General features: G+C 48.3%; 2 protein-coding genes across 8 annotated transcripts in view; one reads left to right on the forward strand and one right to left on the reverse strand.

Moving 5' to 3' along the window:
* The window catches only part of LOC119221082 (uncharacterized), a 43,627-nt gene extending 23,133 nt beyond the window's left edge, over nucleotides 1-20,494 (forward strand). For 3 of the 7 annotated variants that reach the window (XM_062565865.1, XM_062565870.1, XM_062565868.1), the window contains 7 exons: nucleotides 133-144; nucleotides 276-314; nucleotides 1,984-2,121; nucleotides 2,749-2,865; nucleotides 3,370-4,699; nucleotides 5,597-5,722; nucleotides 5,946-7,402. In XM_062565865.1, coding sequence (XP_062421849.1) covers nucleotides 133-144; nucleotides 276-314; nucleotides 1,984-2,121; nucleotides 2,749-2,865; nucleotides 3,370-3,479 — 416 coding nt within the window. In that variant the 3' untranslated portion in view covers nucleotides 3,480-4,699; nucleotides 5,597-5,722; nucleotides 5,946-7,402. Of the gene's footprint in view, nucleotides 1-132; nucleotides 145-275; nucleotides 315-538; nucleotides 716-1,983; nucleotides 2,122-2,748; nucleotides 2,866-3,369; nucleotides 4,700-5,596; nucleotides 5,723-5,945; nucleotides 7,403-19,305 lie in introns of those variants that run through there. The other 4 variants (XM_062565867.1, XM_062565869.1, XM_062565866.1 and 1 more) reach the window with 4 other exon arrangements.
* Nucleotides 14,454-26,410, reverse strand: LOC134132991 (uncharacterized). Its single transcript, XM_062566212.1, has 6 exons — nucleotides 26,403-26,410; nucleotides 25,563-25,734; nucleotides 17,016-17,445; nucleotides 16,342-16,433; nucleotides 15,867-15,977; nucleotides 14,454-15,703 (listed from the first exon to the last, which is right to left on the reverse strand). Exons 1-6 carry the CDS (start codon nucleotides 26,408-26,410, stop codon nucleotides 14,474-14,476), a joined length of 2,043 nt encoding a protein of 680 aa, XP_062422196.1. The 3' UTR covers nucleotides 14,454-14,473.

The raw sequence follows: 26,410 nt of genomic DNA on the forward strand, positions 1-26,410 counted from the left end.
CATACAGATTCAACTCAAACAATTCTCTGCCCCCTCTTCCCTCAATTTGAAATAGTTTTTGACTCTTAATTATTGTTTAAAAAGTATCAAAGCATGATATTAAAGATATATATTTTTTCTTTCCTTTCACAGCCTGCGACTACAGTGAGTATGCCTCCTGTGTTGTGATTGTTTTTATGGGTTTAAGGTGATGAGCACTAAAACACATTCCTTTTTCTGTGTGTTCACTTTATTAAACTGTGCGTGCGCTCATAATTTGTTATCTTTTCGTTTAGCACACGTGTGCAATGCACTCCCAGGAACACAATGTAGTGGTAAGTTAAACCTTCCATTTAGAAGTCCATGTTGAATCGGAAAGGCAAAAAAAATGTTTTCTGTTGCATAACTGCTGGTCTTTTGACCTCAATTTGTCCCTTGTCATGTTCATTGTCATGCTTTTTTATAACACATCGTAGATGCAAAGCATTCTCTGATTTATATCAACACTGATTAATAACAGGATCTTAAACCCCTTCCACACATCTTGTATTCTGTTTAGGACAGTGGTGTCAAACTCCATCACAGAGAAATTAAAAACTGGTATTCCATTGAGGGGCCGGTGGCAGTCGAGGGTGCAGAGAGGCCGTCTGCTCTCTGGTCGGACCGGCACGGGCTGCTGAGCAAGAAAACCGTGACCGCAACCGTCTGTGACGTTACTGGACGGTTCATTTATGACAGGCAGGTCATGTTAGACATGATAAAGACATGATAAAGACATGATATTTTCTCATGGACCGGATTACCTCCTGCCTTAACGTTTGAGTGCAATAATGCAAGGGCTCACTTGCTCTTGTGTAGTACAGGACCACTAAATTCACTAAAACCCTTACTGCACCAACGGTTGGGATTACAATACTGTTACAGATCAACTTTAAAAAAGAATATTTACAAAAAATGCAGGTTAAGTGGTAAGATAAATAATAGTAGTGGTAAATACCACCGCTGCCATAACATTCTTTGACATACACAAACTACATTGCCTTTATTACAACCCCCCCATTTTGTAATATACTGTGGTATGAAAAAGTTTGGGCGCCCCTGATAATTTTCAAGATTTTCCTTTATGTTTCATTGGTTGTTCGGAACAGTAATTTCAATTAAATATATCATATAGCAAACAAACACAGTGATATTTAAGAAGTGAAATGAAGTTTATAGGATTTACAGAAAGTGTGCAATAATTACTTAAACAAAAGTAGGCGGGTGCATAAATTTGGGCACCCTTGTTGTTTTATTGATTTGAATACCTTTAGCACTAAGGTTTAGCCCGTAGTGGCAGGCCAAGAAAAATCTCAGATAGGCAGAGGTGAAGGATGGTGAGAACAGTCAAACTCAACCCACAGACCAGCTCCAAAGACCTACAACATGATCTTGCTGCAGATGGTGTCACTGTGCATCGTTAAACTATTCAGCGCACTTTGCACAAGGAGATGCTGTATGGGAGAGTAATGCGGCAGAAGCCTTTTCTGCGCCCATGCCACAAAAAGAGTCGCTTGAGGTATGCTAAAGCACATTTGGACAAGCCAGCTTCATTTTGGAATAAGGTGCTGTGGACTGATGAAACTAAAATTGAGTTATTTGGACATAACAAGGGGCGGTATGCATGGCGGAAGCATTCCAAGACAAACACTTGCTACCCACAGTAAAATGTGGTGGTGGTTCCATCATGTTGTGTGGCCAGTGAAGGTTCTGGCAACCTTGTTAAAGTTGAAGGTCGCATGGATTCCAGTCAGTATCAGCAGATTCTTGCGAACAATGTCCAAGAATCAGTGACAAAGTTGAAGTTGCGCCGGGACTGGATACTTCAACAAGACAATGACCCTAAACATCGCTCAAATTCTACCAAAGCATTCATGCAGAGGAACAAGTACAACGTTCTGGAATGGCCAGAGTGCCCAAACTTTTTCATACCACTGTACTAAGTGACTTTCTACAATTCTGCAGTTTCCAGTCCGTCAACGACAACACTGCCAGAAATGACAACACTGCCAGAAATGACTACACTGCCAGAAATGACAACACTGCCAGAAATGACGACAACATCAACAACAAAAGCAGCCCCAACAACTGCAGATCCCAAAGGTAAGCTGTGTAAATGTGCTTCATAAGAATTGGGCGTACACTCGTAGGCGCAGTTTGTCTTTTCGTGCAGTGAGAAAAAATTACCTGCCATCAGGAGTGAACCATTTGAGAAAATCTTAGTGGTGTTTCAAGGGAACCAGTGGGAAAATTGTTTGTCTTAACAAAAACATTTAGTTGCTGTGTAAACTACGCAGTACACTGTAGCAGCTACCTGCTAAATTCGACCATTAATTTGATAGCCTACCACCACTGCTATGACATTCTTCTTATTGTGACGACAAGCTTATGTTGCATTTATTGCCAAAGTAGAAGGATTTGTCACTGCAATTAAGATGTTTGCGCTTCGGACATTTTGGGTTGGGATCTGTTCTAGATGTGGTTTATTGGTGTTATATCATATATAACATAACACAGTAAATATCCCTTCATTTTGTTGGCGTTTGGAAACCATCAAGATTACTTTCATTTATGCACAACTGTGAGTATGCATCCAAAGCTGTGAGCGTTGCATAGCAGATGTTCTCTTGTTTTAATGCTCTTCTGGAACATATATCTTATTGACATATCTTTTTGTACTCTCGGATTTCCTGCATTTTTAAATAATGCTAGATTTTTCTTGTTTTACAGAATCTGTTTGTCTATCCCTTCAATGGCTGATTGAACCTGCACTATTTTACATTGAAAGTATACTAGCTATAATTGAGCGTCTACAAGATATGATTGAACGTCTATTAATGTGGTTCGGTAAGCTATGTTTTTCCAACTACAAAAATATATTATTTCTTCAAACTGCGTGATTTGTCTGACAGTCCAGTGTTCAAAGATATTCTTTAGAGAAAAACTTTTCTTTTAAATAAACAATTTACCAGGTTTTAACTGGTAATTAAATGGTGTTTATATGATTAATATTTATATATTAGTTAAGATAAAGACTATGCGTCACATAAGTTTGCATTCGTACCAATGTCGTTTTATTTAAATCTTTCCAAAGACAACAGCCATGCAGAAAATAGACGTTTATGCATGACTATCCTTTGTATGACAAAAAAAGAATTGACAACACCCAGATATAACCTGTTTAATCGAGTTAAATACAGCAAATGAGTGCTTATTGGCAACTTTTTTATTTTCATTGTCCTGCAATATTCCATGTGAGTACATTAAATAAACCCATTCGTGCTCCAGCTTAAAAAAATAGTTTTCTCCCATTCTGATCCTCATGGAAGTTCTCTCTGATCTCTCCTCTAGCAATCCTGGTGATTGCTTTAAGTCTGACTCTGGTCTTCCACTTCGTCGTGCAAGTTGTGGCGTGTTGCCAATACTGTAAGAACAAGGTGCAGTGCATATGGTCAGCGTAACAGCCCGGGATGTTCCAGAGACATTTAATGTGTCTCCAACACACTTCATATTGCAACATTGAAAGTGATTTAATGTTGTTTCTGTTTTTTGCGCTTTTACAATCAATCACACTCTGTTTTCCTAGTGTTAGATGCCCTGGTTGGAGAGAACTCATGACCAGATATACCAGGAATCCATTCACCTTCATTAGAGAATCGCTTCAAGAGGATCATGAATCATTCATGAGAATCCCTTTGGAGTTTCTCATTTTTTTATTATTATCTTTAGAGCCTCTGTCTTTTAAGGATTGAATCGTTGCCTTCCCTTGAGTTGGTTTCTGTATGCAAAGGTCCTTGTGGTTGTCGGGGAGAATTTATTGAGCTGCATAGCGTGAGTCTCTCAGGAATGTGACATTTTAAGTGACCCTGTGACCTAAGTCAGTCCAGGGTGAGATAAGGTTTCAACCAATGGAACCTATATGTGCCTTGACTGTTCCTTGAAGTGTATAAAACTCCTGTTCTCCCCCTCAAGCTTGGTCAGATCTTCCTGCTCCTTTGAGGAGAAGGAACAATCTGCCCCTTTTCAGCTGAATTGTAGTCATTTGACATCTGTCTGTACTTACGGCTTGTGTTGATGATTTCTGTATTCTTTGATTTTTCTATATTGCAGTTGGTAATAAATACCTAATCACAAACGTTTATGATACTTTTGATTTCTCAGAAGGACTTAATCTACAGATTTCCACCACAGTGGTTTTGCTATGAAGTCATGGATTGCGTCTTTTTAATCCATATCGCCTGTGGATATGCACGAAGCGTTTCTGTAGACAGCCGTTACTCTGCATGCAGCTGGTCAGGTATTCGGAGGAAGACGGAGACGCATCTGTGTGAACACAGAACAAGGTGTCTGGATCCCGGGAGGATCGGCTCTGCCTCTGCACCGTTGTAAAGGGCAGCATGGAGAGAAGTTCAGATAAAATTGGAACGTCTCTCGGTTACGTATGTAACCATCGTTCCCTGAAGGGAACGAGACGCTGCATAAAAACGCTGTGGTTACGCCTCTGCGTGACCGCGTCATGAAGCAAGTGTTAAATCTAACCAATGGCGAGCTGGTACGTCATAGGCGGGCGACGCCGGGACCAGGGCGCTATAAAAGGACCCGAAGGGCAGGACCATTCATCTCTGAAGGGCCGAATCAAGTACCACGGGCATGCCGGTATGGAGGACCAAAAATGACTTAAGTATAAATAAATAAATAAATGAATAAATGTGTAAATAAATAAATAAATAAATAAATGTATAAATAAATACAGGAATAAATGAATAAATGTATGAATAAATGCGTAAATAAATAAATAAATGTGTACATGAATGAATAAATGTATGAATAAATTAATAAAAGTTGATAATAAAACAGGTCATAAACAAATACATACCATTTATTTCTAAATTTCTGTTCTCTTATATTTCTACATTTATTTATTTATGGGTCTGTATCATATATTTATTTTTACATTTCTGTTCGCCTACATTTCCACATTTATTTATTTGTGCGTCTGCACACATAAATGAAGAAATAAAATGCTAATGGGGTGGGAGGTCCTAACCTCTGTGTGAAGCAGGATTGGTCAGAGCAGTGTGATCGCTCCTGGTCTACTTTTTCTGTCTTGAAGTCCGCTCCTCGGCAGAAGCTGTTGTTAGCATTTGGCTACATGGTCACTATATCAGATAATTTGCAACCCCATTACTTGATTAAATGAAGTTAAATGTGGTCCGATTTTGCACCTTTTAAATTAAGCACACTTGCATCAGTTTGACCCTTATGATGGTGCTGCATTCAGAAAATCAACAAGTGAAATATGTTTAACTTAAAATATAAATTGCATGTAAAATGGATATGGCCAAATGTATTTAGGCATCAGATTCAGGTTAAAGCTCAAAGTTATATTTTATTTATTTCTACAGCACAGAGCTGCCTTCAGACTAACACAGAAACACAGTCTCTTAAAATAATCTCGATTTTAAACTGCAGTTTGCAACAGATCGATGTTGACTTGTGATCAACATGTGCTGTTTGTAGTGTGAGGTCATATTGCTTTAATTGTCTCTTCTGACTTTTGTCTTGTTGTTTTTGTCAGAGTCCACGACCTATAAACTCCATTAGAGGACCACGATTTGGATGAAACTGGGACTCAAATTCTGCAGCAACTTCCCAACACACAATGGAGGTTGGGCCTTGAATGCACCACACACACGTATACAAGGTAAGTGACAGTAGTCATTAACTGTTTGGTTATTAACTTGCACAGATTCTGATCAGATGAGATACCAACAGTGCTAACTCTATACCTTCTATTTCTATTGACGTCTGAAGGAGAGATTTGCTAAAGTAGATTGCAAGTAGCAGCCAGTTATCTTATGCTTTTTAAGAGATGAACACAGATTGTAAGCAGACTAAATTAAAACAATATTTATTTCCCCATCAAGATAGAAAGGGTCTGGAGAGGCGTTCACAACGGCCTACTTGGATCTCTCCTACTCCATCTTTACCTTGAGGGGGAAGGCCTTCTCAACCACAAACTCATAAAACATCATTATCCAGGATGGCTGGACCTGCTGCGACAGCTGCGACTACGTACCGAGGGAAACCAGTCCCACTGAGGGAAACCAGTCCCACTGAGCACTGAGGGAAACCAGTCCACCCCGCAGCTGTGGAGTCTCCATGAACACGAGGCCCAGCAGGATCCAGTACAGGTGTAAATTAATTCAGTCATTTGATTTTTACTATGACCTTACTTTCCTACATGGGACAATGTCAACATGAACCGTATCTCACATTACACTAAGTTTTTAATAATGTGGGGAAGGTTTATTTCAAAGTGCACATATCAGAAGCATAATGTAACTAACAGAGAGGCTTGTGTCACGACCGGACGGTGGACGGGAACCCAAATGCACGACTCACACAACGTGGTGCGAAAAAAGAATCAAAGTTTATTAACAAAAGGGCAGGGCATGGCCGCTGAAATAAAAATCACTCGTGGGCGAGGAAAAACCGATCTAGAGACAAAAACTGAAAGCAGGCTCAATTAAGGTGTCGGCAAAAAACGAGGCAAGACTGTGGACATACGTAACGCTGGCACGGTGGCTTGGGACAAGACGAACTGGCACAGGACAGAGGGGGACTCAGACAATATATACACACACATAGGGGAAGTGCACAGGTGGAGACAATCAGGGGAGGGGCGGCAATCACACCGACACAAGAGGAAGGGGAAAGTTGCCTGAAACAAGGGGAAGGTTCATTTTCCAAAATAAAACAGGAACTCACGAGACGGACACGAGACAACCTAACTAACATCTTTTTCTGGACATGACAGTACCCCCCCCTTTAGGGACGGCTCCTGACGGACTTTTGCGGTTGTTGAAGTCCCTGATGAGTGCCGGATCCATGATAAAGCTGGACCGGACCCAGGAACGGCTCTCCGGACCATAGCCCTTCCAGTCCACCAATTATTGGTGTCCCCTTCCGCGTTTGCGTACGCCCAGGAGTCGCTTCACTGGGTAGACCGGTCCCCCATCAACCATCCGGGGAAGTGGCGGAGTTGCGGCTCCGGGCACCATAGGGCTCTCTCTAACTGGTTTCAGCTTCCCCACGTGAAAAGTAGGGTGCACCCTCAGGGATCTGGGAAGGCGCAGACGAACAGAGACAGGGTTAATCACTTTTGACACGGAAAACGGACCCACAAACCTAGGAGCTAGCTTCCGGGAGGCAACATGGAGTGGCAGGTCCCGTGTGGAGAGCCAGACTTTCTGGCCCGGCTGGTATGTCGGAGCTGGCTGGCGCCTCCGATCAGCGACCTTCTTCATGCGCGCCGCGCTGCGAAGGAGGATGCTGCGGGCAGCTGCCCAGATTCGGCGGCAACGCCGGACCATGGCATGGGCGGAAGGGACGACGACCTCCTTCTCAGTATCTAGAAACAGAGGCGGTTGGTAGCCGAAGGCGCACTGGAAGGGGGTCAGCCCCGTGGCTGCTGTGGGGAGCGTGTTATGGGCGTATTCAACCCAGGTTAGGTGTTTGCTCCAGGATGACGGCTTCTGGGATACCAGGCAACGAAGACTCGTTTCCAATGCTTGGTTAAGGCGCTCAGCCTGTCCATTGGCCTCTGGGTGGTATCCGGACGTGAGACTGACCGTGGCCCCGATCAGTTTGCAGAATTCAGTCCAAAAACGGGATACGAATTGGGGCCCCCGGTCTGACACCACGTCCCTCGGAAACCCATGAATGCGAAAAACGTGGTTGAGCATGGTTTCGGCAGTCTCCTTGGCTGACGGAAGTTTAGGTAGGGCTATGAAATGAACCATCTTTGAGAATCGATCCACCACTGTGAGGACAGTGGTGTTACCTTGAGAGAGCGGGAGACCAGTGACGAAGTCCAGCGAAATCTCAGCCCAGGGTCGACTGGGCACCGGGAGTGGTTGCAGCAGCCCTGTGCGTGCCTGGGAGGAGGTCTTGTTCCTAGCACAGACGGGGCACGCACCAACATACTCCCGGACCTCGCGTTCCATGGCGGGCCACCAGAACCTTTGTCTGATGGCATATATGGTTCTCCTGATCCCTGGATGGCAGGTGAGCTTTGAGGTGTGAGCCCAATGAATCACCTGTGGGCGCATAGTTGCCGGAACAAACAGGCGATTAACTGGACAACCACTAGGTGTAGGGTTCTCACCATTAGCCCGCTTCACCTCTGATTCTATCTGCCATGTTACCGCTCCTACCACACGGTGCGGTGGCAGCATTGGTTCTGGTTTCTTGGCAGTGGGCTCGGGGTTGAACAGACGAGACAGGGCGTCCGGCTTGGTGTTCTGGGACCCCGGCCTGTAGGATAAAACAAAGTTAAAGCGGTTAAAGAACAGAGTCCATCTGGCTTGGCGAGAGTTCAAACGCTTAGCCTTGCGGATGTACTCAAGATTTTTATGGTCAGTCCAGACAATAAACGGGTGTTGGGCCCCCTCCAGCCAATGTCTCCACTCCTCTAATGCCAGCTTTACCGCGAGCAACTCACGATTACCAACATCGTAATTCCGCTCCGCCGGTGAAAGTTTTCTGGACAGGAAGGCGCATGGATGTAGTTTGTGGTCTCCTGTCGATCGTTGAGATAGGACCGCCCCCACACCGTCGTTGGAGGCATCCACCTCCACCACAAACTGTCGGCTGGGATCTGGAACCGTGAGGATGGGGGCCGTGGTGAACATCTCCTTGAGTCGGGTGAAAGCCACCTCTGCTTGGGGAGACCATAGAAACGGGGCTTGGGGAGAGGTGAGAACATGGAGGGGAGATGCTATGGCGCTGAAGTTTCTGATAAACCGTCTGTAAAAGTTCGCAAAACCCAGGAATTGCTGAACCTTCTTACGGTTATCAGGTGTAGGCCACTGGGCCACAGCGCTGACTTTAGCCGGATCCATTTGTATCTTTCCAGGGGCTATGACAAAGCCCAGGAAGGACACAACGTTGGCATGGAATTCACTCTTTTCTGCTTTGACATAAAGATGGTTCTCCAGCAGACGCTGGAGAACCTGCCGAACATGGCGAACATGAGTGTCTCGGTCAGGGGAGAAAATCAAAATGTCATCTAAGTAGACAAATACAAACTGATTAAGGAACTCCCTAAGAACATCGTTTATCAACGCCTGAAATACGGCCGGGGCATTGGTCAGGCCAAATGGCATCACGAGGTATTCGTAATGGCCCGAGGGGGTGTTAAAGCCGGTCTTCCACTCATCGCCCTCTCTAATACGGACGAGATGATAAGCATTGCGCAAGTCTAGTTTGGTGAAGATTCTGGCTTGTTGCAACTGTTCAAAGGCCGATGACATGAGGGGCAGGGGGTATCGATTCTTGATAGTAATGTCATTTAATGGTCCATAGTCAATGCAGGGTCTCAGGGAACCATCCTTCTTCCCCACAAAAAAGAATCCTGCTCCTGCTGGAGACGAAGAGGGACGTATGAGTCCTGCTTTTAATGAAGCCTCGATGTATTCAGTCATGGCTACTTTCTCAGGGCCGGAGATGGAATAAAGTCTCCCCTTTGGAATGGGCGCACCCGGGATAAGGTCAATGGGACAGTCATAAGGACGATGGGGTGGTAGGGAAGTGGCCTTACTCTTGCTGAACACCTCCTCAAGATCGTGATAACAACTGGGAACGGAGGTCACATCACGCAAGTTGTGTGTGTGGGTCGGAGCTGAAGCCGATACAAGGTCCCCAATGACTCCAATCTCCACTTCTTGGCCAGGAACCCTGTCTAGCCCCCCCCGCTTCCCTCCCCAGCTTATGATCCTCCCAGAGCACCAGTCAATGTGGGGGTTGTGTTTTTTGAGCCAGGGGAACCCCAAAATCAGGGGGTGTTGGGCCGAGTGGAACAGATGAAACGTCACTAGTTCGTGGTGGTCCCCGATGCGTATAGCCACAGGTTCAGTCACATGTGTTACGTTAAAAATAAAGCTGCCATCTAAGGCGCTGGCTTTCAACGGCTGGTTCAAGGGAGCTGACCTAACTCCCATTTGGTTGGCAAAACCCCAGTCCATGAGGCTTTCATCAGCCCCAGAGTCAACCAGTACTCCCATTGAAACTGTGGTGTCATGGTGGCTTACCTGGATCTTCATCAGGGAGCGGGAGGAACTGCCCGATGAGGCGAAGCGGTTCGACAGGGGACTCTTCTTCCCCTGGTGGGTTGTCCTACTCGCCGGACACCCTACCACTAGATGTCCTTGTTCCCCGCAGTAGAAACACCTGCCTTCCTGCAGGCGGCGTCGTCGTTCCTCAGCGGACAAACGAGCCTGTCCCAGCTGCATGGGCTCCTCTGGATCACGCGAAGAGACCGCTCTCCACTGGACCGGCGACGGTAGGGGGGAAACGACCCTTGAGTTTGTTGAAGGGAGACCTCGGTCCTGCATTCGTGTCTTCAAACGATGGTCTGTCCTAACAGCCAATGCGATGACTGCGTCGAGGTCCTCAGGCAAATCAAGGGGAACTAACAGGTCTTGGATGGGATCCGAGAGTCCTGAGATGAATGCATCATACAATGCCGTGGCATTCCATCCGCTATCTGCTGCTAGTGTGCGGAAGCGGATGGCATAGTCTGAGACAGAGTCCATACCTTGGCGGATAGCGTTCAGCTCCCGGGCTGTCTCTCTGCCGGATGTCGTGGGGTCAAACACCCTCCTCAATGTCTCGGTGAACCGAGCGAGTGATTGGCAGCTTGGTGAAGCTCTGGACCATTCCGTGGTTGCCCATACTTTCGCTCTCCCCGTGAGATGGGAAATCATAAATGCCACCTTGGACCTTTCTGTGGGGAAGGCTGAGGGCAATTGTTCATAGTGCATTTCACAGTTAACTATGAAGGACTTGCATTCCCCAGACTCACCGGCGAACTTCTCGGGTGGGGCAAGGCGAATTGCCTGACTGTGGGGAGCTGGAGCTGGTGGTGCGTCGGCAGCCGCCAGCACGGGCGAGGCTGATGGTGCTTGGTTCAGATGGGTGAGCATCTGATGAATCTGGTTAGATAGGAGATTCACCTGGGTCGTCATGGCGGCCTTGAAGTCCTCCTGCCCGCTTGCCAGCCCTTCCACTCCATGTTGCAGGGCGGACAATTGATCCTCCTGCTGCTTGAGGCGGTTACCTTGAGCGCCAATGGCTGCCTTTAGGTTATCCGAGTCTGCTGGGTTCATGCTGGCCAGTTCGTTCTGTCACGACCGGACGGTGGACGGGAACCCAAATGCACGACTCACACAACGTGGTGCGAAAAAAGAATCAAAGTTTATTAACAAAAGGGCAGGGCATGGCCGCTGAAATAAAAATCACTCGTGGGCGAGGAAAAACCGATCTAGAGACAAAAACTGAAAGCAGGCTCAATTAAGGTGTCGGCAAAAAACGAGGCAAGACTGTGGACATACGTAACGCTGGCACGGTGGCTTGGGACAAGACGAACTGGCACAGGACAGAGGGGGACTCAGACAATATATACACACACATAGGGGAAGTGCACAGGTGGAGACAATCAGGGGAGGGGCGGCAATCACACCGACACAAGAGGAAGGGGAAAGTTGCCTGAAACAAGGGGAAGGTTCATTTTCCAAAATAAAACAGGAACTCACGAGACGGACACGAGACAACCTAACTAACATCTTTTTCTGGACATGACAGCTTGTACATTTTTAGTCTGCATATCATGGTCACTTGCTAAAATGTTGTGTTCAAACGAGTGTTTTAGAGACATCATTATACATCATAGCTCTGTCGTGGAAATTTTCTTGTGTTCCACAGGTTCTTTAACTACAAAGCACTGGATGAAAAACCTTGTCTGTAGTAAAGATCGTAGAGTCAAAAATTCAGCGTTCAATGGTGTTTTATTTCTGTCTGCAGCACAGGATGAGATCAAACACGCCACCAAGGCAGCGTGCAAGATGTCATAAAGAGTGGAGGGAAAACGTGCAGTTTATGTAGCATAGATCTACTTCCCCAAACGTGCGGGCAGGTACATACAAGGAGTTGTTGGCGTTCATGTTGAGCTAACTTCTGCTTTCTCAAAATCCACGGGCAAGTTCATATAAGGAGTTTGCTTGCGTTCATGTCGAACTGGTTCCCCTTTTGTGTTGTTATCAGAGGGGGGCCATGCCTTATAGGGTGAGCAAAAGGTCGTCGGGTGAACGCAGGGGCAGACGAGACAGGAAGTACAAACCGCAGAGAGCATGCGTGTAACAGTCGTCCGGTGCCACTCAGTTTGACCCAGCCAGTAATTTTCCACTCAGTTCAGACAGTTTGCACATTGATAATACAAAGTTAAAGCATTGTACATTGATAATGCAGAGTTAAAGCATTTTACCATTACATTCCCCCCTTTTGTTCCTTTAGGAACAACAAAATACAAGACAGTCACTTTCACTAAACATCAAGCCTGAATCCTCCAAACTGGTTTGAGATCAGTCGTCATTAAAGTGCGAGTAACAAGAACACTCAAGGGAGAGTGGCATTTGTGTTTTTCACAGAGGTGTTCTTGGTTCCGACGCCAATCTTCAGGCGACATTTAGGTTTGTTGACACCGTGAGGTTACCCCCATAAATGTGCGATGGGTTGGTGACTTGGCACGTCACATGTAGCAGGGGAGCGCTGTTTCACCTCCACCTGTTTGTCGAGATGGTTTCTTCAGGCTATTGGAGAGGAGTGAGGGCAGTGTAACTGCGTACGCCTTGCGGCGCTCGCTTTCGGATGCGCACTAAAATGTGGGCACTGTCAGCGACACCCTTGGTGATTCTCTAGGAGTCTGTTTCTGGGGCTGGAACCTTCCTGCAGTGTGATGCGTGGATCCACGTCGCTCGTTCGGCGATCTTTACTGCAGTGTGGGTTGTGAAGAGGATCAGGAACGGTCCTTGTTCTTCCAGCTTTTCCTTCTGAAGTCTTTCACCACCACGTAGTCGCCTGGTTGCAGGTTGTGGAGTGGTCCTGTAGCTTGATCAGGAAGCGCCGCGGCTACCTGTTGTCTGATGCCTCAGATGGAGATAGTTTGGGACAGGTTAGAGCAGTAGTTTAACATGGCATCCTCGCAGAGGGCGGTCGTTGGGAGCGCCGCCTGCGGTTTGTGGAGCCCCACGGAGGGCGGCGAGGCGAACAGTATCTCATACGGGCTGAGATTGCTTCGCTCTCGTCTCCTCATTCTCATGTACATCAGCATCAATGGTAGAGCTCGCGTCCACGGGAGGCCTGTGTCGGCACAGTATTTTGCTAACTTTGTTTTGATTGTGCCGTTCTCGCGCTCCACTGCGCCCCCTGAAGCCGGGTGGTAGGCGCAGTGTGTTCTTAAGTCAATTCCCAAGTATTTGCTTACTTCGGAGATGGCTGTGTTGACAAAATGTGGCCCGTTATCGCTTGATAGTCTTCCTGGTATTCCCCATCTGGGAATTATCTCGGTCAATAGTGCTTTTGCCACTACTGAAGCGGTTTGTTTAGTGGATGGAAAGACCTCCACCCATTTGGACCACATGTCCACCATGACTAGGCAGTGAGACTTACCCTCAGATGGAGATAGTTCAATAAAGTCCATCATTACGTGTTCGAATGGCCGCGTGGGCGGTGGATGAGCCGCCTGTTGAGTTACCTGGACCGGCCGGCCTGGGTTGTAGGTGGCGCAGGTGACGCACCTTCTGCAAAAGTTCTGGGCAAAAATTGAAAATCCTTTAGTAAACCAGGTCTCATTTACCTGCTTACACATCCCCCCTTTTGACACATGGTCCTTCCCATGTGTCAATTTGGCAAAATGAGGAAAGAAGTGTCTTGGGAGGCATGGTCTGCCGTCAGGGCCACGCCACAGGCCGTCATCGAACCGTGAGCCGGATGCCGACCAGATGCGTCTCTCATCAGGGGACGCGAAGGACTGGAGCGCAGAGAGTTCGTCTGGCACCGAGACCGGAGGGGTCGTATGAAGCAGGGTCGCTGACGGCGGACCGTACGGCTGCTGGGCCGCCGCCTTCGCTGCAGCGTCTGCACGCGCGTTCCCCCTGGAAGCGTCATCGTCACGGCCTGTGTGGGCGGCACATTTACAAACAGCAACAGAGGAAGGGAGCAAGATGGCGTCAAGGAGGTGACCAATGAGTGTGTGGTTAAGGACGGGCTTCCCGTCTGACTTCAGGAAACCTCTGTGGCGCCAGAGGGCGCCAAAGTCGTGGACAACGCCAAAGGCGTAACGGGAGTCCGTGTGAATGGTAACGGAACGTCCCTCCGCCAGCTCGCAAGCCGCAGTAAGGGCCACCAGTTCGGCTGCCTGGGCAGAGTAATGGGAGGGGAGAGCATCGGACAAAAGGACACTCGACAAGGAACAAACCGCAAACCCCACGTGATTCAGTCCTGTGTCAGGGTTCCGTGAGGCCGACCCATTGACAAAGAGGACGAGGTCAGGGTGTTCCAGCGGAGTGTCTGAGAGGTCAGGACGGGGTGAACAAGAGAGAGAGAGTTCAGTTATTCAATCATGTGGCTCACCATCCTCAACCGTCGGGAGGAGAGTGGCTGGGTTTAGGACGTTACAGCGCCGGACAATAACGTTGGGCATATCAAGGAGACAAGTGTGATACCTCAAGTGGCGGGCGGCTGACAGGTGTGACGTCTTCTGCTCGGACAAAATCAGGGTGACAGCATGTGGGACCAAAAGTGTTAGTGGGGCGTACCCGACAATATCTCTGGAGGCCAAAAGGGCTTTCTCGGCTGCGGCCACGGCTCGCAGACAGCGAGGCATGCCGGCTGCAACGGGGTCCAATTTACACGAAAAATAAGCTACTGGTCTGAGTTTGTCACCGTGAGATTGAAGAAGAACAGAAGTCATACAACCTGCTCGCTCGTCCACAGTCTGGGTGAACGGTTTGTGGGGGTCAGGCAAACCCAAAGTGGGAGGACTTTGGAGGGCCGCCTTGAGGGCGACAAAGGCAGCTTCGGTCTCAGGCGTCCAAGCGAGTGTGGACGCCCTAGCAGGCTCCCCGGAGCGGAGCAGGGACCTCAGGGGCTTCTCTGTCTCGGAGTAGTTAGGAATGAAGTGCTGCACGAATTGGAGTTTGGTCAAGCTGGCTTTATGGCCCTCGGCCGCCAGGTGTTTGAGCAGGGCAAGAGTGTCAGCGATGCACTGTGTTTCAGACGGAGCTGCGATGAGAAGGTCGTCAACATACTGCAACAGGGCGGTACCTGGAGACAGAACAAGGGACGACAGAGACTCACAGAGCGCGTCATTGTGAATCGTAGGGCTTTCACAGTAGCCTTGACACAGGCGCGTAAAGGTGTAGCCCTGACCGTTGAATTGGAACGCAAACCAGAATTGAGAATCAGGGTGAACGGGAACGCTGAAAAACGCGTTGGATAGGTCGACAACAGAAAACCACTTTGCGTTGGCCGGGATTCGCATTGGAATAGTATAGGGATTTGGTACGCGTGGGGCGCGAGCGTGAACAGCGGCATTGACGGCTTTCAGATCTTGAACAAAGCGCCATTCGGGCATGGCGGGTGGGTCTCTAGCTTTTCTTACCGGCAGAATGGGCGTGCATACGGGGGAGTCGCTGCATGGCACGATTACACCGGCAGCCAGGAGTGAGTCAAACACAGGTCTGATACCTTCGATGGCTTCGGGCCGGAGTGGGTATTGAAATCGTTTTTGGTCTGAACGAGGATTTTGGATTGATAACAACTGGTTCGGCCCCCTTAATGAGGCCTACGTCATATTTGCCGGCCGCCCATAATGTTGCGGGCACGAAGGCTAGTGCCGGATGGATGTCGGTTGGTGCAATTTTGGTCAACGTGAGAGAACGACGGTTATCGAGCGGGTAAACCGATCTAAGGACATGTATAAATTGAATGTGGTCAGTCATAAAAACCTGTTCCTCAGGGGAATAGAACACTGAGGGGTCTGAGGTAAAGGTCCAGTCGGTCAGTTGAGTGCACTGTCTGACCCAGGGTCCCAGGTCTCTCCATTGGTCAGAGTCAGTCTTGGAAAGAGAGACATGAGGGAAAGAGTCATCAACTAGGAAAAGTTTCATTTGGGAGGGAGACAGAGACACAGAAATAGCGCAGCGCCACGTGTTCCAAAACACGGCATGGAGTTGAATATCATCATTCAACTCGGAAAAAAAAAAAAAATTCTTCAAAAGGTTCATCTGGGTGGGGTGACACATGGGCGGTGCAGTGAAGGGCCGTCGCCGCCATAAAACATGCAGAGGGGTTTACCAGCCTGTGGGCTATGTCCACTAGGGGGCATGCATCAGAGAAAGGCAACCACCACTGATAAACATACAAAGAAATGGAAGGAGAATTCATAGCCAAAACTTCAGGGTCGACATTGCAAGAGCAAACCATCTTTAGGGCTTCTCCCTCTTCCGGCGAGGGTCCCTGGGCGCCGGCAGCGCCATCTGGTGTCGAGCCCCTGCGAACTGCAATTACCCCATCTGGTGTGGACACGAGATCAACACCCAGTCGAATCATCAAGTCTCGGCCCATCAGGTTGATTGGACAACATGGGGACAAGAGAAAAGAATGTTTAAACGTGGTTTGCGGGTTATTGCAGGTCGTTGGGATTGGCGATGAGAAACTCTCCTTCACTGTAGTGCCACAGGCACCTGTTGAGTAAAGAAAGCGACCACTCAACTTTGCACAAGGCAAATCACTCGTTCGAATTACAGAATGTGTGGCTCCGGAGTCCACAAGAAACTCAATAGATTTTTGCAAAAATGTTAACTTATATTTGGGTAAAGCCAAGAAGCTAAATGCTGAGTATTGTGTGTATGTTCCTATGGGTGTGTTGCATTCAGTGTGTGTGGCAGCAGCAGAAGCAGTGTCAGCTATGTCATGTGTGTGTGCTGTGTTAGGTGCGCTGCGGTTTGTGTGTGTTTCACTTCCCTGATTTGAAATCTGTGCAGGAGCGCATGTGGATGTGACGTTAGACGCCCCCGTCCCGCTCGCCTCAGTTGAGAATTAGTCAGATTGAAATCGACGATGAGGAGGTCCAGAGCCCCGTCCGAAACGCCCACGCCCGTTAAAGCCGTTTTGGGGTGGCTTGCGCGGCTGAGGGCAGTCTCTAGCCCAATGTCCAGTTTCTCCACAGTTGTAGCAGGTGCCGTTGTCATATTGTGGTGGAGCGTGAGGCTGAGTGGAATCATACTGCTGCCAGGGGCGTCGCCCAAGGTTAGTGCCTCCCCCTCGGGAGGGCTGCCACTGCTGTTGGCCAGTCGAGAGGCCTGATGCTGGTGGGGCATTAGCGGAGGACGTTCCCGCTTGGAGGAGGGCCAGCTGAGTTTTGTGAGCTGTGTCTTCGTTGGTTTTCTTCTGCCTCGCTTTGTCGGCCCCGTGGCAGGCGTGTCTCTCCACCTCAGTCAGCCTGATCTGGTGCGGGGCGGGCTGGTGAAGGTCAGTGGAGGAGGGGGCCCTTGGTCTCTCCTCATTGGGGTTGACGTCATCTGACTTTCAGGCGACGCAGCAGGCATTTGGTGTTGGGGAGGCGGAGCATATGGAGGGGGAGTCTCATCGTCCCATCGACATGCGCCAGTTCCTGTTAGACGTGGGTAAAGAGAAGAGTCTTTTTTCTTTGATGTACTTTCTTCACACTTTTCTTTACTTTCAGCCTCTGTAACCACCATCTTTGGCAGAGTTTTGCATGTCTGTCTACGTTCGCGTGCCTCGCACTCATTCAACCACTTCTTCAGACATTCTTGTTGTTTCATCATACATTTCAGTTTAGCCGTGCTAACTGTCCCCTTTTTTTTTTTTTTTTTTTTTCATTGAATCCACAATCGGGCCTTCCGGAGAAGGTTTCGTACTTTGTGAATTACCCATTATAGTCCCAGACTATCGTAGTTTCTCACTACTTATGATTTTGTCCTCTGACAAAATTATTCTTGTGTCCCTGACACGACGTTGTTCCTAACAACCGTTTAGTAATCCCTGATTACTTATGATTTTGTTCTCTGACAAAATTATTCTTGTGTCCCAGACACGACGCCGTCCCGGACGAACGTCTAGTAGTCCCTGACTACTATAGGCCTCTTATTATTGTGTCCCAGACACGACGCTGTCCCGGACGAACGTCTAGTAGTCCCTGACTACTATAGGCCTTTTAATTATTGTGTCCCAGACACGACGCTGTCCCGGACGAACGTCTAGTAGTCCCTGACTACTATAGGCCTTTTATTATTGTGTCCCAGACACGACGCTGTCCCGGACGAGCGTCTAGTAGTCCCTGACTACTATAGGCCTTTTATTATTGTTCTTCTGAATTTTTTATAACTGAGTTTCAACGAATACCCATATAATTCCAATTATTACCATAGAACAAAATATTACCCAGAGACTCACGAAACAGTAAGACAGCCAAGGTTTTTCGGTATTTAGTGAATTTGACAGCAAAACGTTGTCACTTTTGATTTCCCTAATCATGGAAAAAATACGTCTTACCAGTGATAATGTAGATCGTTGCGAAGTCGATCACGGCCTCGGGACGTCGGTCCTCTCGTCTCTGAATTTGACTTGGAGGTAGAGGATGAGGTGTCGGCCGTCACCAGGACAATGTCCCCGACGTCCGTTGGTCCGGACGGACTGTCGAACGATCCCACTTCTGACACCAAGTTGTCGTGGAAATTTTCTTGTGTTCCACAGGTTCTTTAACTACAAAGCACTGGATGAAAAACCTTGTCTGTAGTAAAGATCGTAGAGTCAAAAATTCAGCGTTCAATGGTGTTTTATTTCTGTCTGCAGCACAGGATGAGATCAAACACGCCACCAAGGCAGCGTGCAAGATGTCATAAAGAGTGGAGGGAAAACGTGCAGTTTATGTAGCATAGATCTACTTCCCCAAACGTGCGGGCAGGTACATACAAGGAGTTGTTGGCGTTCATGTTGCACTTTCAGTCCGGGGGGCAGACTCGGTCAGTTCATTTAAGATAAAGCTTAAAACGTTCCTCTTTGATATTGCTTATAGTTAGGGCTGGCTCAGGTTAGCCTGGACCAGCCCTTAGTTAAGCTGCTCTAGGCTTAGACTGCCGGGGGACTTCTTAGGACACACCGAGCCCCTCTCTCACTCTCACTCTCTCCTCCCACAATCATCCATGCTTTATTAATGTACATCACTAATTAAGCTTCTTTCCGAGAGTTTTTTGTGCTTTCTCGCCTAGCAGGTCTCCGTGGATCATAGTTTCGTGCGGACCCCGGTTCTGACTCCTGGCTCATGGCTCTGCTGACACCTGCTGCTGCCATCATCATTACTTTAAATATGATTCATATTACTGTCATCAAAAACCAACATCTTTCTGCTCTCCCTCCCCACAGAAGCCTCTGTGGATGGTGGTTCGATCTGATGGAGGTTGTCCCTGCAGTGGTCCTGCCGTACACCTCTTCTGCTACTTGCAATTACTTGTATCATTTCAGTTAGAGAAATTGAATGTATTGTACATCTTTTACATTGTTGATTCTGTACACATGACATCCATTGCAGTCTGTCCATCCCGGGAGAGGGATCCCTCCTCTGACGTTCTCCCTAAGGTTTCTTCCCTTTTTTCCCCATTGAAGGGTTTTTTTCATATTTTGGGGAGTTTTTCCTGTGCCGATGTGAGGGTTTCGGGACAGAGGATGTTGCATGTGTACAGACTGTAAAGCCCTCTGAGGCAAATTTGTAATTTGCGATTTTGGGCTATACAAAATAAAATGAATTGAATTGAATTGAATGTTGAGCTAACTTCTGCTTTCTCAAAATCCACGGGCAAGTTCATATAAGGAGTTTGCTTGCGTTCATGTCGAACTGGTTCCCCTTTTGTGTTGTTATCAGAGGGGGGCCATGCCTTATAGGGTGAGCAAAAGGTCGTCGGGTGAACGCAGGGGCAGACGAGACAGGAAGTACAAACCGCAGAGAGCATGCGTGTAACAGTCGTCCGGTGCCACTCAGTTTGACCCAGCCAGTAATTTTCCACTCAGTTCAGACAGTTTGCACATTGATAATACAAAGTTAAAGCATTGTACATTGATAATGCAGAGTTAAAGCATTTTACCATTACAGCTCTCTCTTCCCTATATATTAATTCACCGGCTCTCTGGGATTGTAATCCATCTCTTTCTGTTGCCGCTCATTTTCATCCAGAATCCAATGAAGTCATAAAACCAGTGATATTTACAACAAGGTTCTAAAATATAAATAACTAACTGAAAATAACTCAGCTCTGTAGAAATGTTGACCATAAGAATATTAACTTTTGGCTGAACAGACCCTTTAACCTAAACCCTTTTAACTGCAGGTCCACATGGAGGTTGGAGTTGACTGGACTGGACTGTGTGGTCATCATCAGCCTGGCGTTCTGGTCCCTGAAGTTCAGCTGAATGCTTAATGTCAGACGTGCTCCAGTAAATGCCTGTGTCACCAGCTGCATGACGCAGGGGAAGTTAAATAAATGCTCTGATTAAGCATGGATCTGAAATCTGTGTTGAACTGCCTTTTTATTTTCCAAACTCCTTTCTGTTTCACATGAATAAAAACATCAACACAAAAGTAAATATAATGCTAATGACAGCACTGTGTATATACACACAGTGCTGTCATTAGCATTATTTTTACTTACTACTTTATAAATAATGCTGTTTATATATTAATTGTCATTTTTCTCAAATAACACTGAACATATTTGTAGTAACAGATCACCTCGTCCTTCTCCGATCAATGGATGGACCAAGTGAAGAGAAGAAGCTGTAATCAGTAAACAATAAGCACGTTGCAGAGGGAACTTGTTGGCTGAATAAAGCTTTGCACACTTTACAGGAAGGTGATCTGACGTCCCGCAGGTATGAATAAATCACTCTTCACGGCGACAGTTATTTAGTCTCCATAAGGAAAGACTGCAGACACCCCCCACCCACTCGGTGCAAAGTGTGACGTCATGTGTCCGCGGAGGTGAAAGTGGTTGGTTTGCGGTTCTCGGTGCTACAAATAAATAAAGCAGTGAACGCTACGTGGCTATCTAACAGTTTAATATAACGTTAGTATGTTAGCACTTTGAACAACAGCATTTAGGAAACGTGAGCTAAACAACTGCTGTTGTTACCCTGCCTTCACGTTAAACAGGAACTCACAATTCCCAAGCTGCTCAGACACATCTCCCCCGGTAGAAGCCATGAGCTGCTCGCAGCTTCTAGACGCGCTACAGGAGCAAAGTGCTGGGATCGATTGCTTCTGTCTCGCTCCTCTATTTGACCAATCCTGCTCAAGAATGAGGTTCGGCCCGCCTGAGCTCATTTACATATGACACAGAAATACAAGTATAAATAAATGAAGAAATACAGAAATGTAGAAATAAATAAATGTAGAAATACGGAAATGTTTGGGTGTAAACTTATATTAATACATTAATGTTTTTATTCTTTTATTTACATTTATTTATTTATACGTGTATTCACGCATTTATTCATACATTTATTCATTCATTTATTTATTTATACTTAAGTCATTTTTCGTCCTCCATATGCCGGGAGTATGGCAGACAGTTTACGCAGCGTCTCGTTCCCTCTCAGGGAACTCGAGCTGCGTAAAAACGCTGTGGGAACCCAATACCCACTCACCATATGAGCAAGTGACCGTGGTGCAGAGATGGGGACTCGAGTTTGAGACTCGGACTCGAGTGCGACTCGAGTCGCACACACGGTGACTTGAGACTCGACTTGAGACTCGTCCTCGAAAGACTTAAGACTCGACTCGGACTCGAGCTTTGGGACTCGTGAAGAATGTTTAATTTTAGGAAACATCTGATGAGCTCGCTATACTGCTCCCTCCGTTACCTGCCTACGTAACACGTACATTGACATATATTGCTGGCTGCGCACGCGCGGCCACACACGAGAAAGATGTCGAATGCACCGGCCGCTGCTGTGCCATTTGTTGTGAGCTTTGGTTACAAAACCTTTCAACAAGACGGCAACAACGCTGGCGGACCGACGGTTCGCTGACGTCGGGACGTATGCATTCCAGTGGCGGACCGTTTACTCTGCGATCTCCTTAAACTGTCTCTGCTCTGCTCACTGAAGCAAAACAATACGTGGACAACAAATATCAGAGCCAAGAGCAGCGAGTGTAGTCAACTACTGCTGCTAATACATCCCGTCAGAACAGGATTATTTATTTATATCCGTTAATGAACTTTTCTCCTCTTGTTACCATGGTAACCGCTGTCATCACAGACGGTTGCGTCGATTCTTACTGTGAAAATCTACGTACTTCCGGTTAAGCGGCTACGCTTCGTATTTTCATTTCATGGGAAAAACCACAAAATAATTAAGTAAAGAGTAAAGGAGGAGTAAAAAGTTGTTGGTATGGTTTTTTACGGTAAAAGGGATGATAAGAGATGGGGACTCCAGTTTGAGACTCGGACTCGAGTGCGACTTGAGTCGCACACACAGTGACTTCAGACTCGACTTGAGACTCGTCCTCGAAAGACTTCAGTCTCGACTCGGACTTGAGCTTTGGGACTCGTGGGCATCTCTGCCGTGGTGTGAAGTTTATGACGCACACTCAGACGAGAGCACCTGTGCTCCAGGTGTAGCGTTAAGGTCAAGGTGGTAAAACCTCACGAACGTGTGGGGAGAGGACCAGCCTGCCGCCATGCAAACGTTGTGTAGCGATACTCTTCCCGACCACACGGCTTTAGAAGCCGCCATGCTCCTAGTAGAATGGGCCCGGACAGCCAAAGGTGCGGGCTGGCCGGCCGATTCATAAGCAAGTGGGATGGCCTCAACCACCCACTTGCTTATCCTCTGCTTAGTCACCGGGCCGCCAGTATTGGGGGGCCCGAAGCATACGAACAGCTGTTCGGAGAGCCTACACAGGGAGGTCCTGCGGACGTACAGGTCTAGGGCTTTGACTGGGCAGAGGAGGTTAAGCGTCGCCTGGTCCGACGTCAGAAACGGGGGAGGACAGAAAGCCTGCAGCACAATAGGCCCGACCGTAGTGGACGGGAACTTAGGAATGTAGCCGGGGGAAGGAAGTAAGAATGCCTTCACCATACCGGGTGCAAATTCCAAGCACGATGGGGCCACCGAGAGGGCTTGCATATCTCCCACTCTTTTGAGGGAAGAAATAGCAAGCAGGAAGAGGGTCTTAAGAGCCACATACTTGCGACCTCCGCCATGGGCTCGAAGGGAGCACCGGAGAGACCTTCTAGTACGATGGCCAAGTCCCAGGATGGAACTCTAGTGCTGGCTGCTGGCCTCAGCCTCAGGGTGCCACGAAGGAAGCGGGATACTTATATCCCTTATAAGGTATACATATACCTTGATGGTGGACGGGGATAAACCTGTGGCAAAACGCTCCTGCAGGAACTCCAGTACTGAACAGACTGGGCAGTTAACTGGGTCCAGCTGTCGTTTCCCACACCAAGTGGCCTTCCTCGTGGCGGGGGCTCTGGAGTGAAGGATGGTCTCCAGGACCTGGGTCGAGAGACCGGCTTCTAGGAGGCGGGTCGCCTCGAGAGCCACGTCGACGGTTTCCATGGCTCGAGGCGAGGGTGAACGATGGACCCCGACGCCTGAGACAGCAGGTCCACCCTGATGGAGGTCTCCAACGGAGGACCTGCGAGGAGCGACGAAAGGTCCGTGAACCATACTAGGGCCGGCCAGGGCGGGGCTACTAGCAGTAGGCCACCGTCCTGACGGACCTCCAGAACCCCTGGGAGCAGAGCAACCAGGGTAAACCACAGAGGACAAATTGGAGTCTCTCTGGAGGTAAACAGGTCCACCTCGGCCGTGCCGAAGTGTTACCAACGGAGTTACACCACAACGGGATGGAGTCTCCAGTTCCTGGGCCTCGGCCCCTGACTCAACAGGGTGCCTGCCCCCTGGGCCAGAGCCCGCAGGCATTGCTGAGTGACCTCGATCAGACGGCGCTGGTTTCCCCTCGGGGAGAACCCCTTGGCCCTGAGCCCCCACTGACCCGCAGTGGGTGGCTGGCCTAGCTTGACTGCAGGTAGGGTCGAAACTACTCGAGCGGAAGACGGATGTGTCCGCGTCATGGTGGAATCCCAAATAACGCCCAGGAAGGTTGTCCAGTGCACTGGGGACAGCACGCTTTTCCTGGCGTTGAGTCTCAGCCCCAGACGGGTGATGTGGACGGGCGCAACATCTTGGTGTTGGGCCGTGAGCTGCTCGTATGGCGCTAAAATCAACCCGTCGTTTGTGTAGCTCACAATGCGGATGCCCTGGAGACACACTGGCGCCAGAGCAGCATTCGCGCATTTGGTAAACACAGGGCCGGCGATAGCCATTTGGGTGCCCTAAGCACAAATGCTTGGTGGTGCCCCCCCCAACCAAGCAACCAACCACCACCACCACCAAAGGAATAACAACCATTCAGAATTTCTTAGTTAGGTTCTCTTTATTCCCTAAATAACTTCTAAACATAAATAATTTACATAAACAAACATGAAAAGAAATAAATTATATAAAAGATACAATTATAAATACCAAAAACCACCACAATTACAAAAAAAACTGATTTGGAACTGAACATTGTAAACGCAGAAAGTATTCAAGTATATAACCGTGTAAGTAATAATGTGCACATTTCTTCAGTAAATAATATACATAAGTACAAATAATAATAATACAGTGCAAATTTAACCATGCATAAGTACAAACTGCACAGTAGAATTTACTTTACCATCTCTATAAAAGAGACCATTCTGCTATCCGATAGAACTATATTACAAACATTTTCACTACCATCAGTTGTCAAAGGCCCTACAGAGGCACACGCCTGCATTTCCTAGATGCAAAATCAGCTATCAGGTCATCATCATATGACAGTTTCTGAGCCACGTCCCCATTGATGCTGATGACAGCCAGACCACTTAAACGTTCCTGCCCCATTGATGAGCGCAGGTACGTTTTGATTAGTTTGAGCTTTGAAAAGCTTCGCTCAGCAGAGGCAACTGTGACAGGGAGAGTCAGTGCAATACGAAGAGCAATCCACAGATTGGGATATGCCTCTTGAAGCCGATTGTTATGCAAAAACGTAAATGATAACATGAAAAACAAATGATAACAAAAACGGTAACAGAAACTTCGGGCGGCCCGCGGACGAGTACCGAATACGGCCCACCGGCAATCCGTGCGGACATTATGAGCGCGAGTATATGTGGCCAGCTGGCCGCCCGGTGACCGCTAGCAATGGTCCTCACAAGAAAAACGTTGAGGACCCCTGATCTAAAACATTGTCTTAGCTGAGAGCGACGCCCGAGCATCATCCCGCTGTCTCTTCTTTTTTCCGCCCCCGACTCTTGATGCCTTTTTCAAAGCCATTTCAAAGCTGTCTGCCACATTTGAGATTTGAGGCATTATTGAACAAACCACTGGGCTTTTGCAAATTAACATGCTTTAGACATATTTTATTTGTTATTTATACTAGTAGCCTACTGTGATGATTTTTCACGTCCCAGATTTTTTGATGCCCCCCCAGGCATTTGGTGCCCTGCGCGCAGTGCGTGATGTGCGTGTGCGGAGCGCCGGCGCTGGGTAAACATCTGGGGTGAGAGGGCTAGGCCAAGTGGAAGAACCATGTGGTGGTAAGCTTTGTCCCCAAAAGCGAACCTCCGGAACTCCCGGTAGTGTGGAACGATGAGGTAGTGGCTGTAATAGCCCGACTCTCTGTCTGGGGGAAGAACTCCTTCTGAGGCTTCCAACCACAGCAGGGTCTCTTCTTGCTCCAATATATAAGCCTGCTGGGGTCTACCAGGGTGGGTAGTACCCCGAGAAATCGAGGGGGCTAGCCTCCGTCGATTGCACGCAGGGCCCATTGAGCCACGGCCCAGCCTCAACGAGGAGGTGCACGCAGCGCGACGCTCTCCTGCTGCGCCAGGTGGTGCAGGCTTGTTGACGGCAGGGGCTGCCCTCGAGCGGACGTGGCGTCATCGGGGAAGAAAGGAGTCGAGCGCCTCCGCCTGCCACCTCTCCGCACGGAGTTTATCGCCTCCGAAGAGGGTTCCCGGGGAAAGAGGGGCATCAAGGAGGAAGGTCTTGTCCTTCTCCTTGAGGCTAGAGTGACTCAGCCAAAGGTGACGCTCCGTAGCCACCAGGGCTCCCATGGAGTGGCCGACGGACTTCGCCGTCTCCTTCGTGGCCCTCAACGCGAGGTCAGCCGTGTGCCTCAGCTCATGAACTGCCTCCGGAGTTAGCTCATTCCCCTCGGCCACGTCGGCCAGCAGCTCTGCCTGATACGCCTGGATGAGCGCCATCTTATGCAGGCAGGAGGCCGCCTGCCCCGCCGCCGAGTAAGCCTTGCCCACCAGAGCCGAGGTAGTCCTCAAAGGCTTGGTGGGCAGCACCGGTGTCCTCAGCGACACGGCCACGGGGGAAACATGGCCCGCCAGGGCCCCCTTCGCGGCCGGCATACTCACGTAGCCAT

This window comes from Pungitius pungitius, chromosome 12 (genome assembly GCF_949316345.1).
Source record: "Pungitius pungitius chromosome 12, fPunPun2.1, whole genome shotgun sequence".
NCBI lineage: Eukaryota > Metazoa > Chordata > Actinopteri > Perciformes > Gasterosteidae > Pungitius > Pungitius pungitius.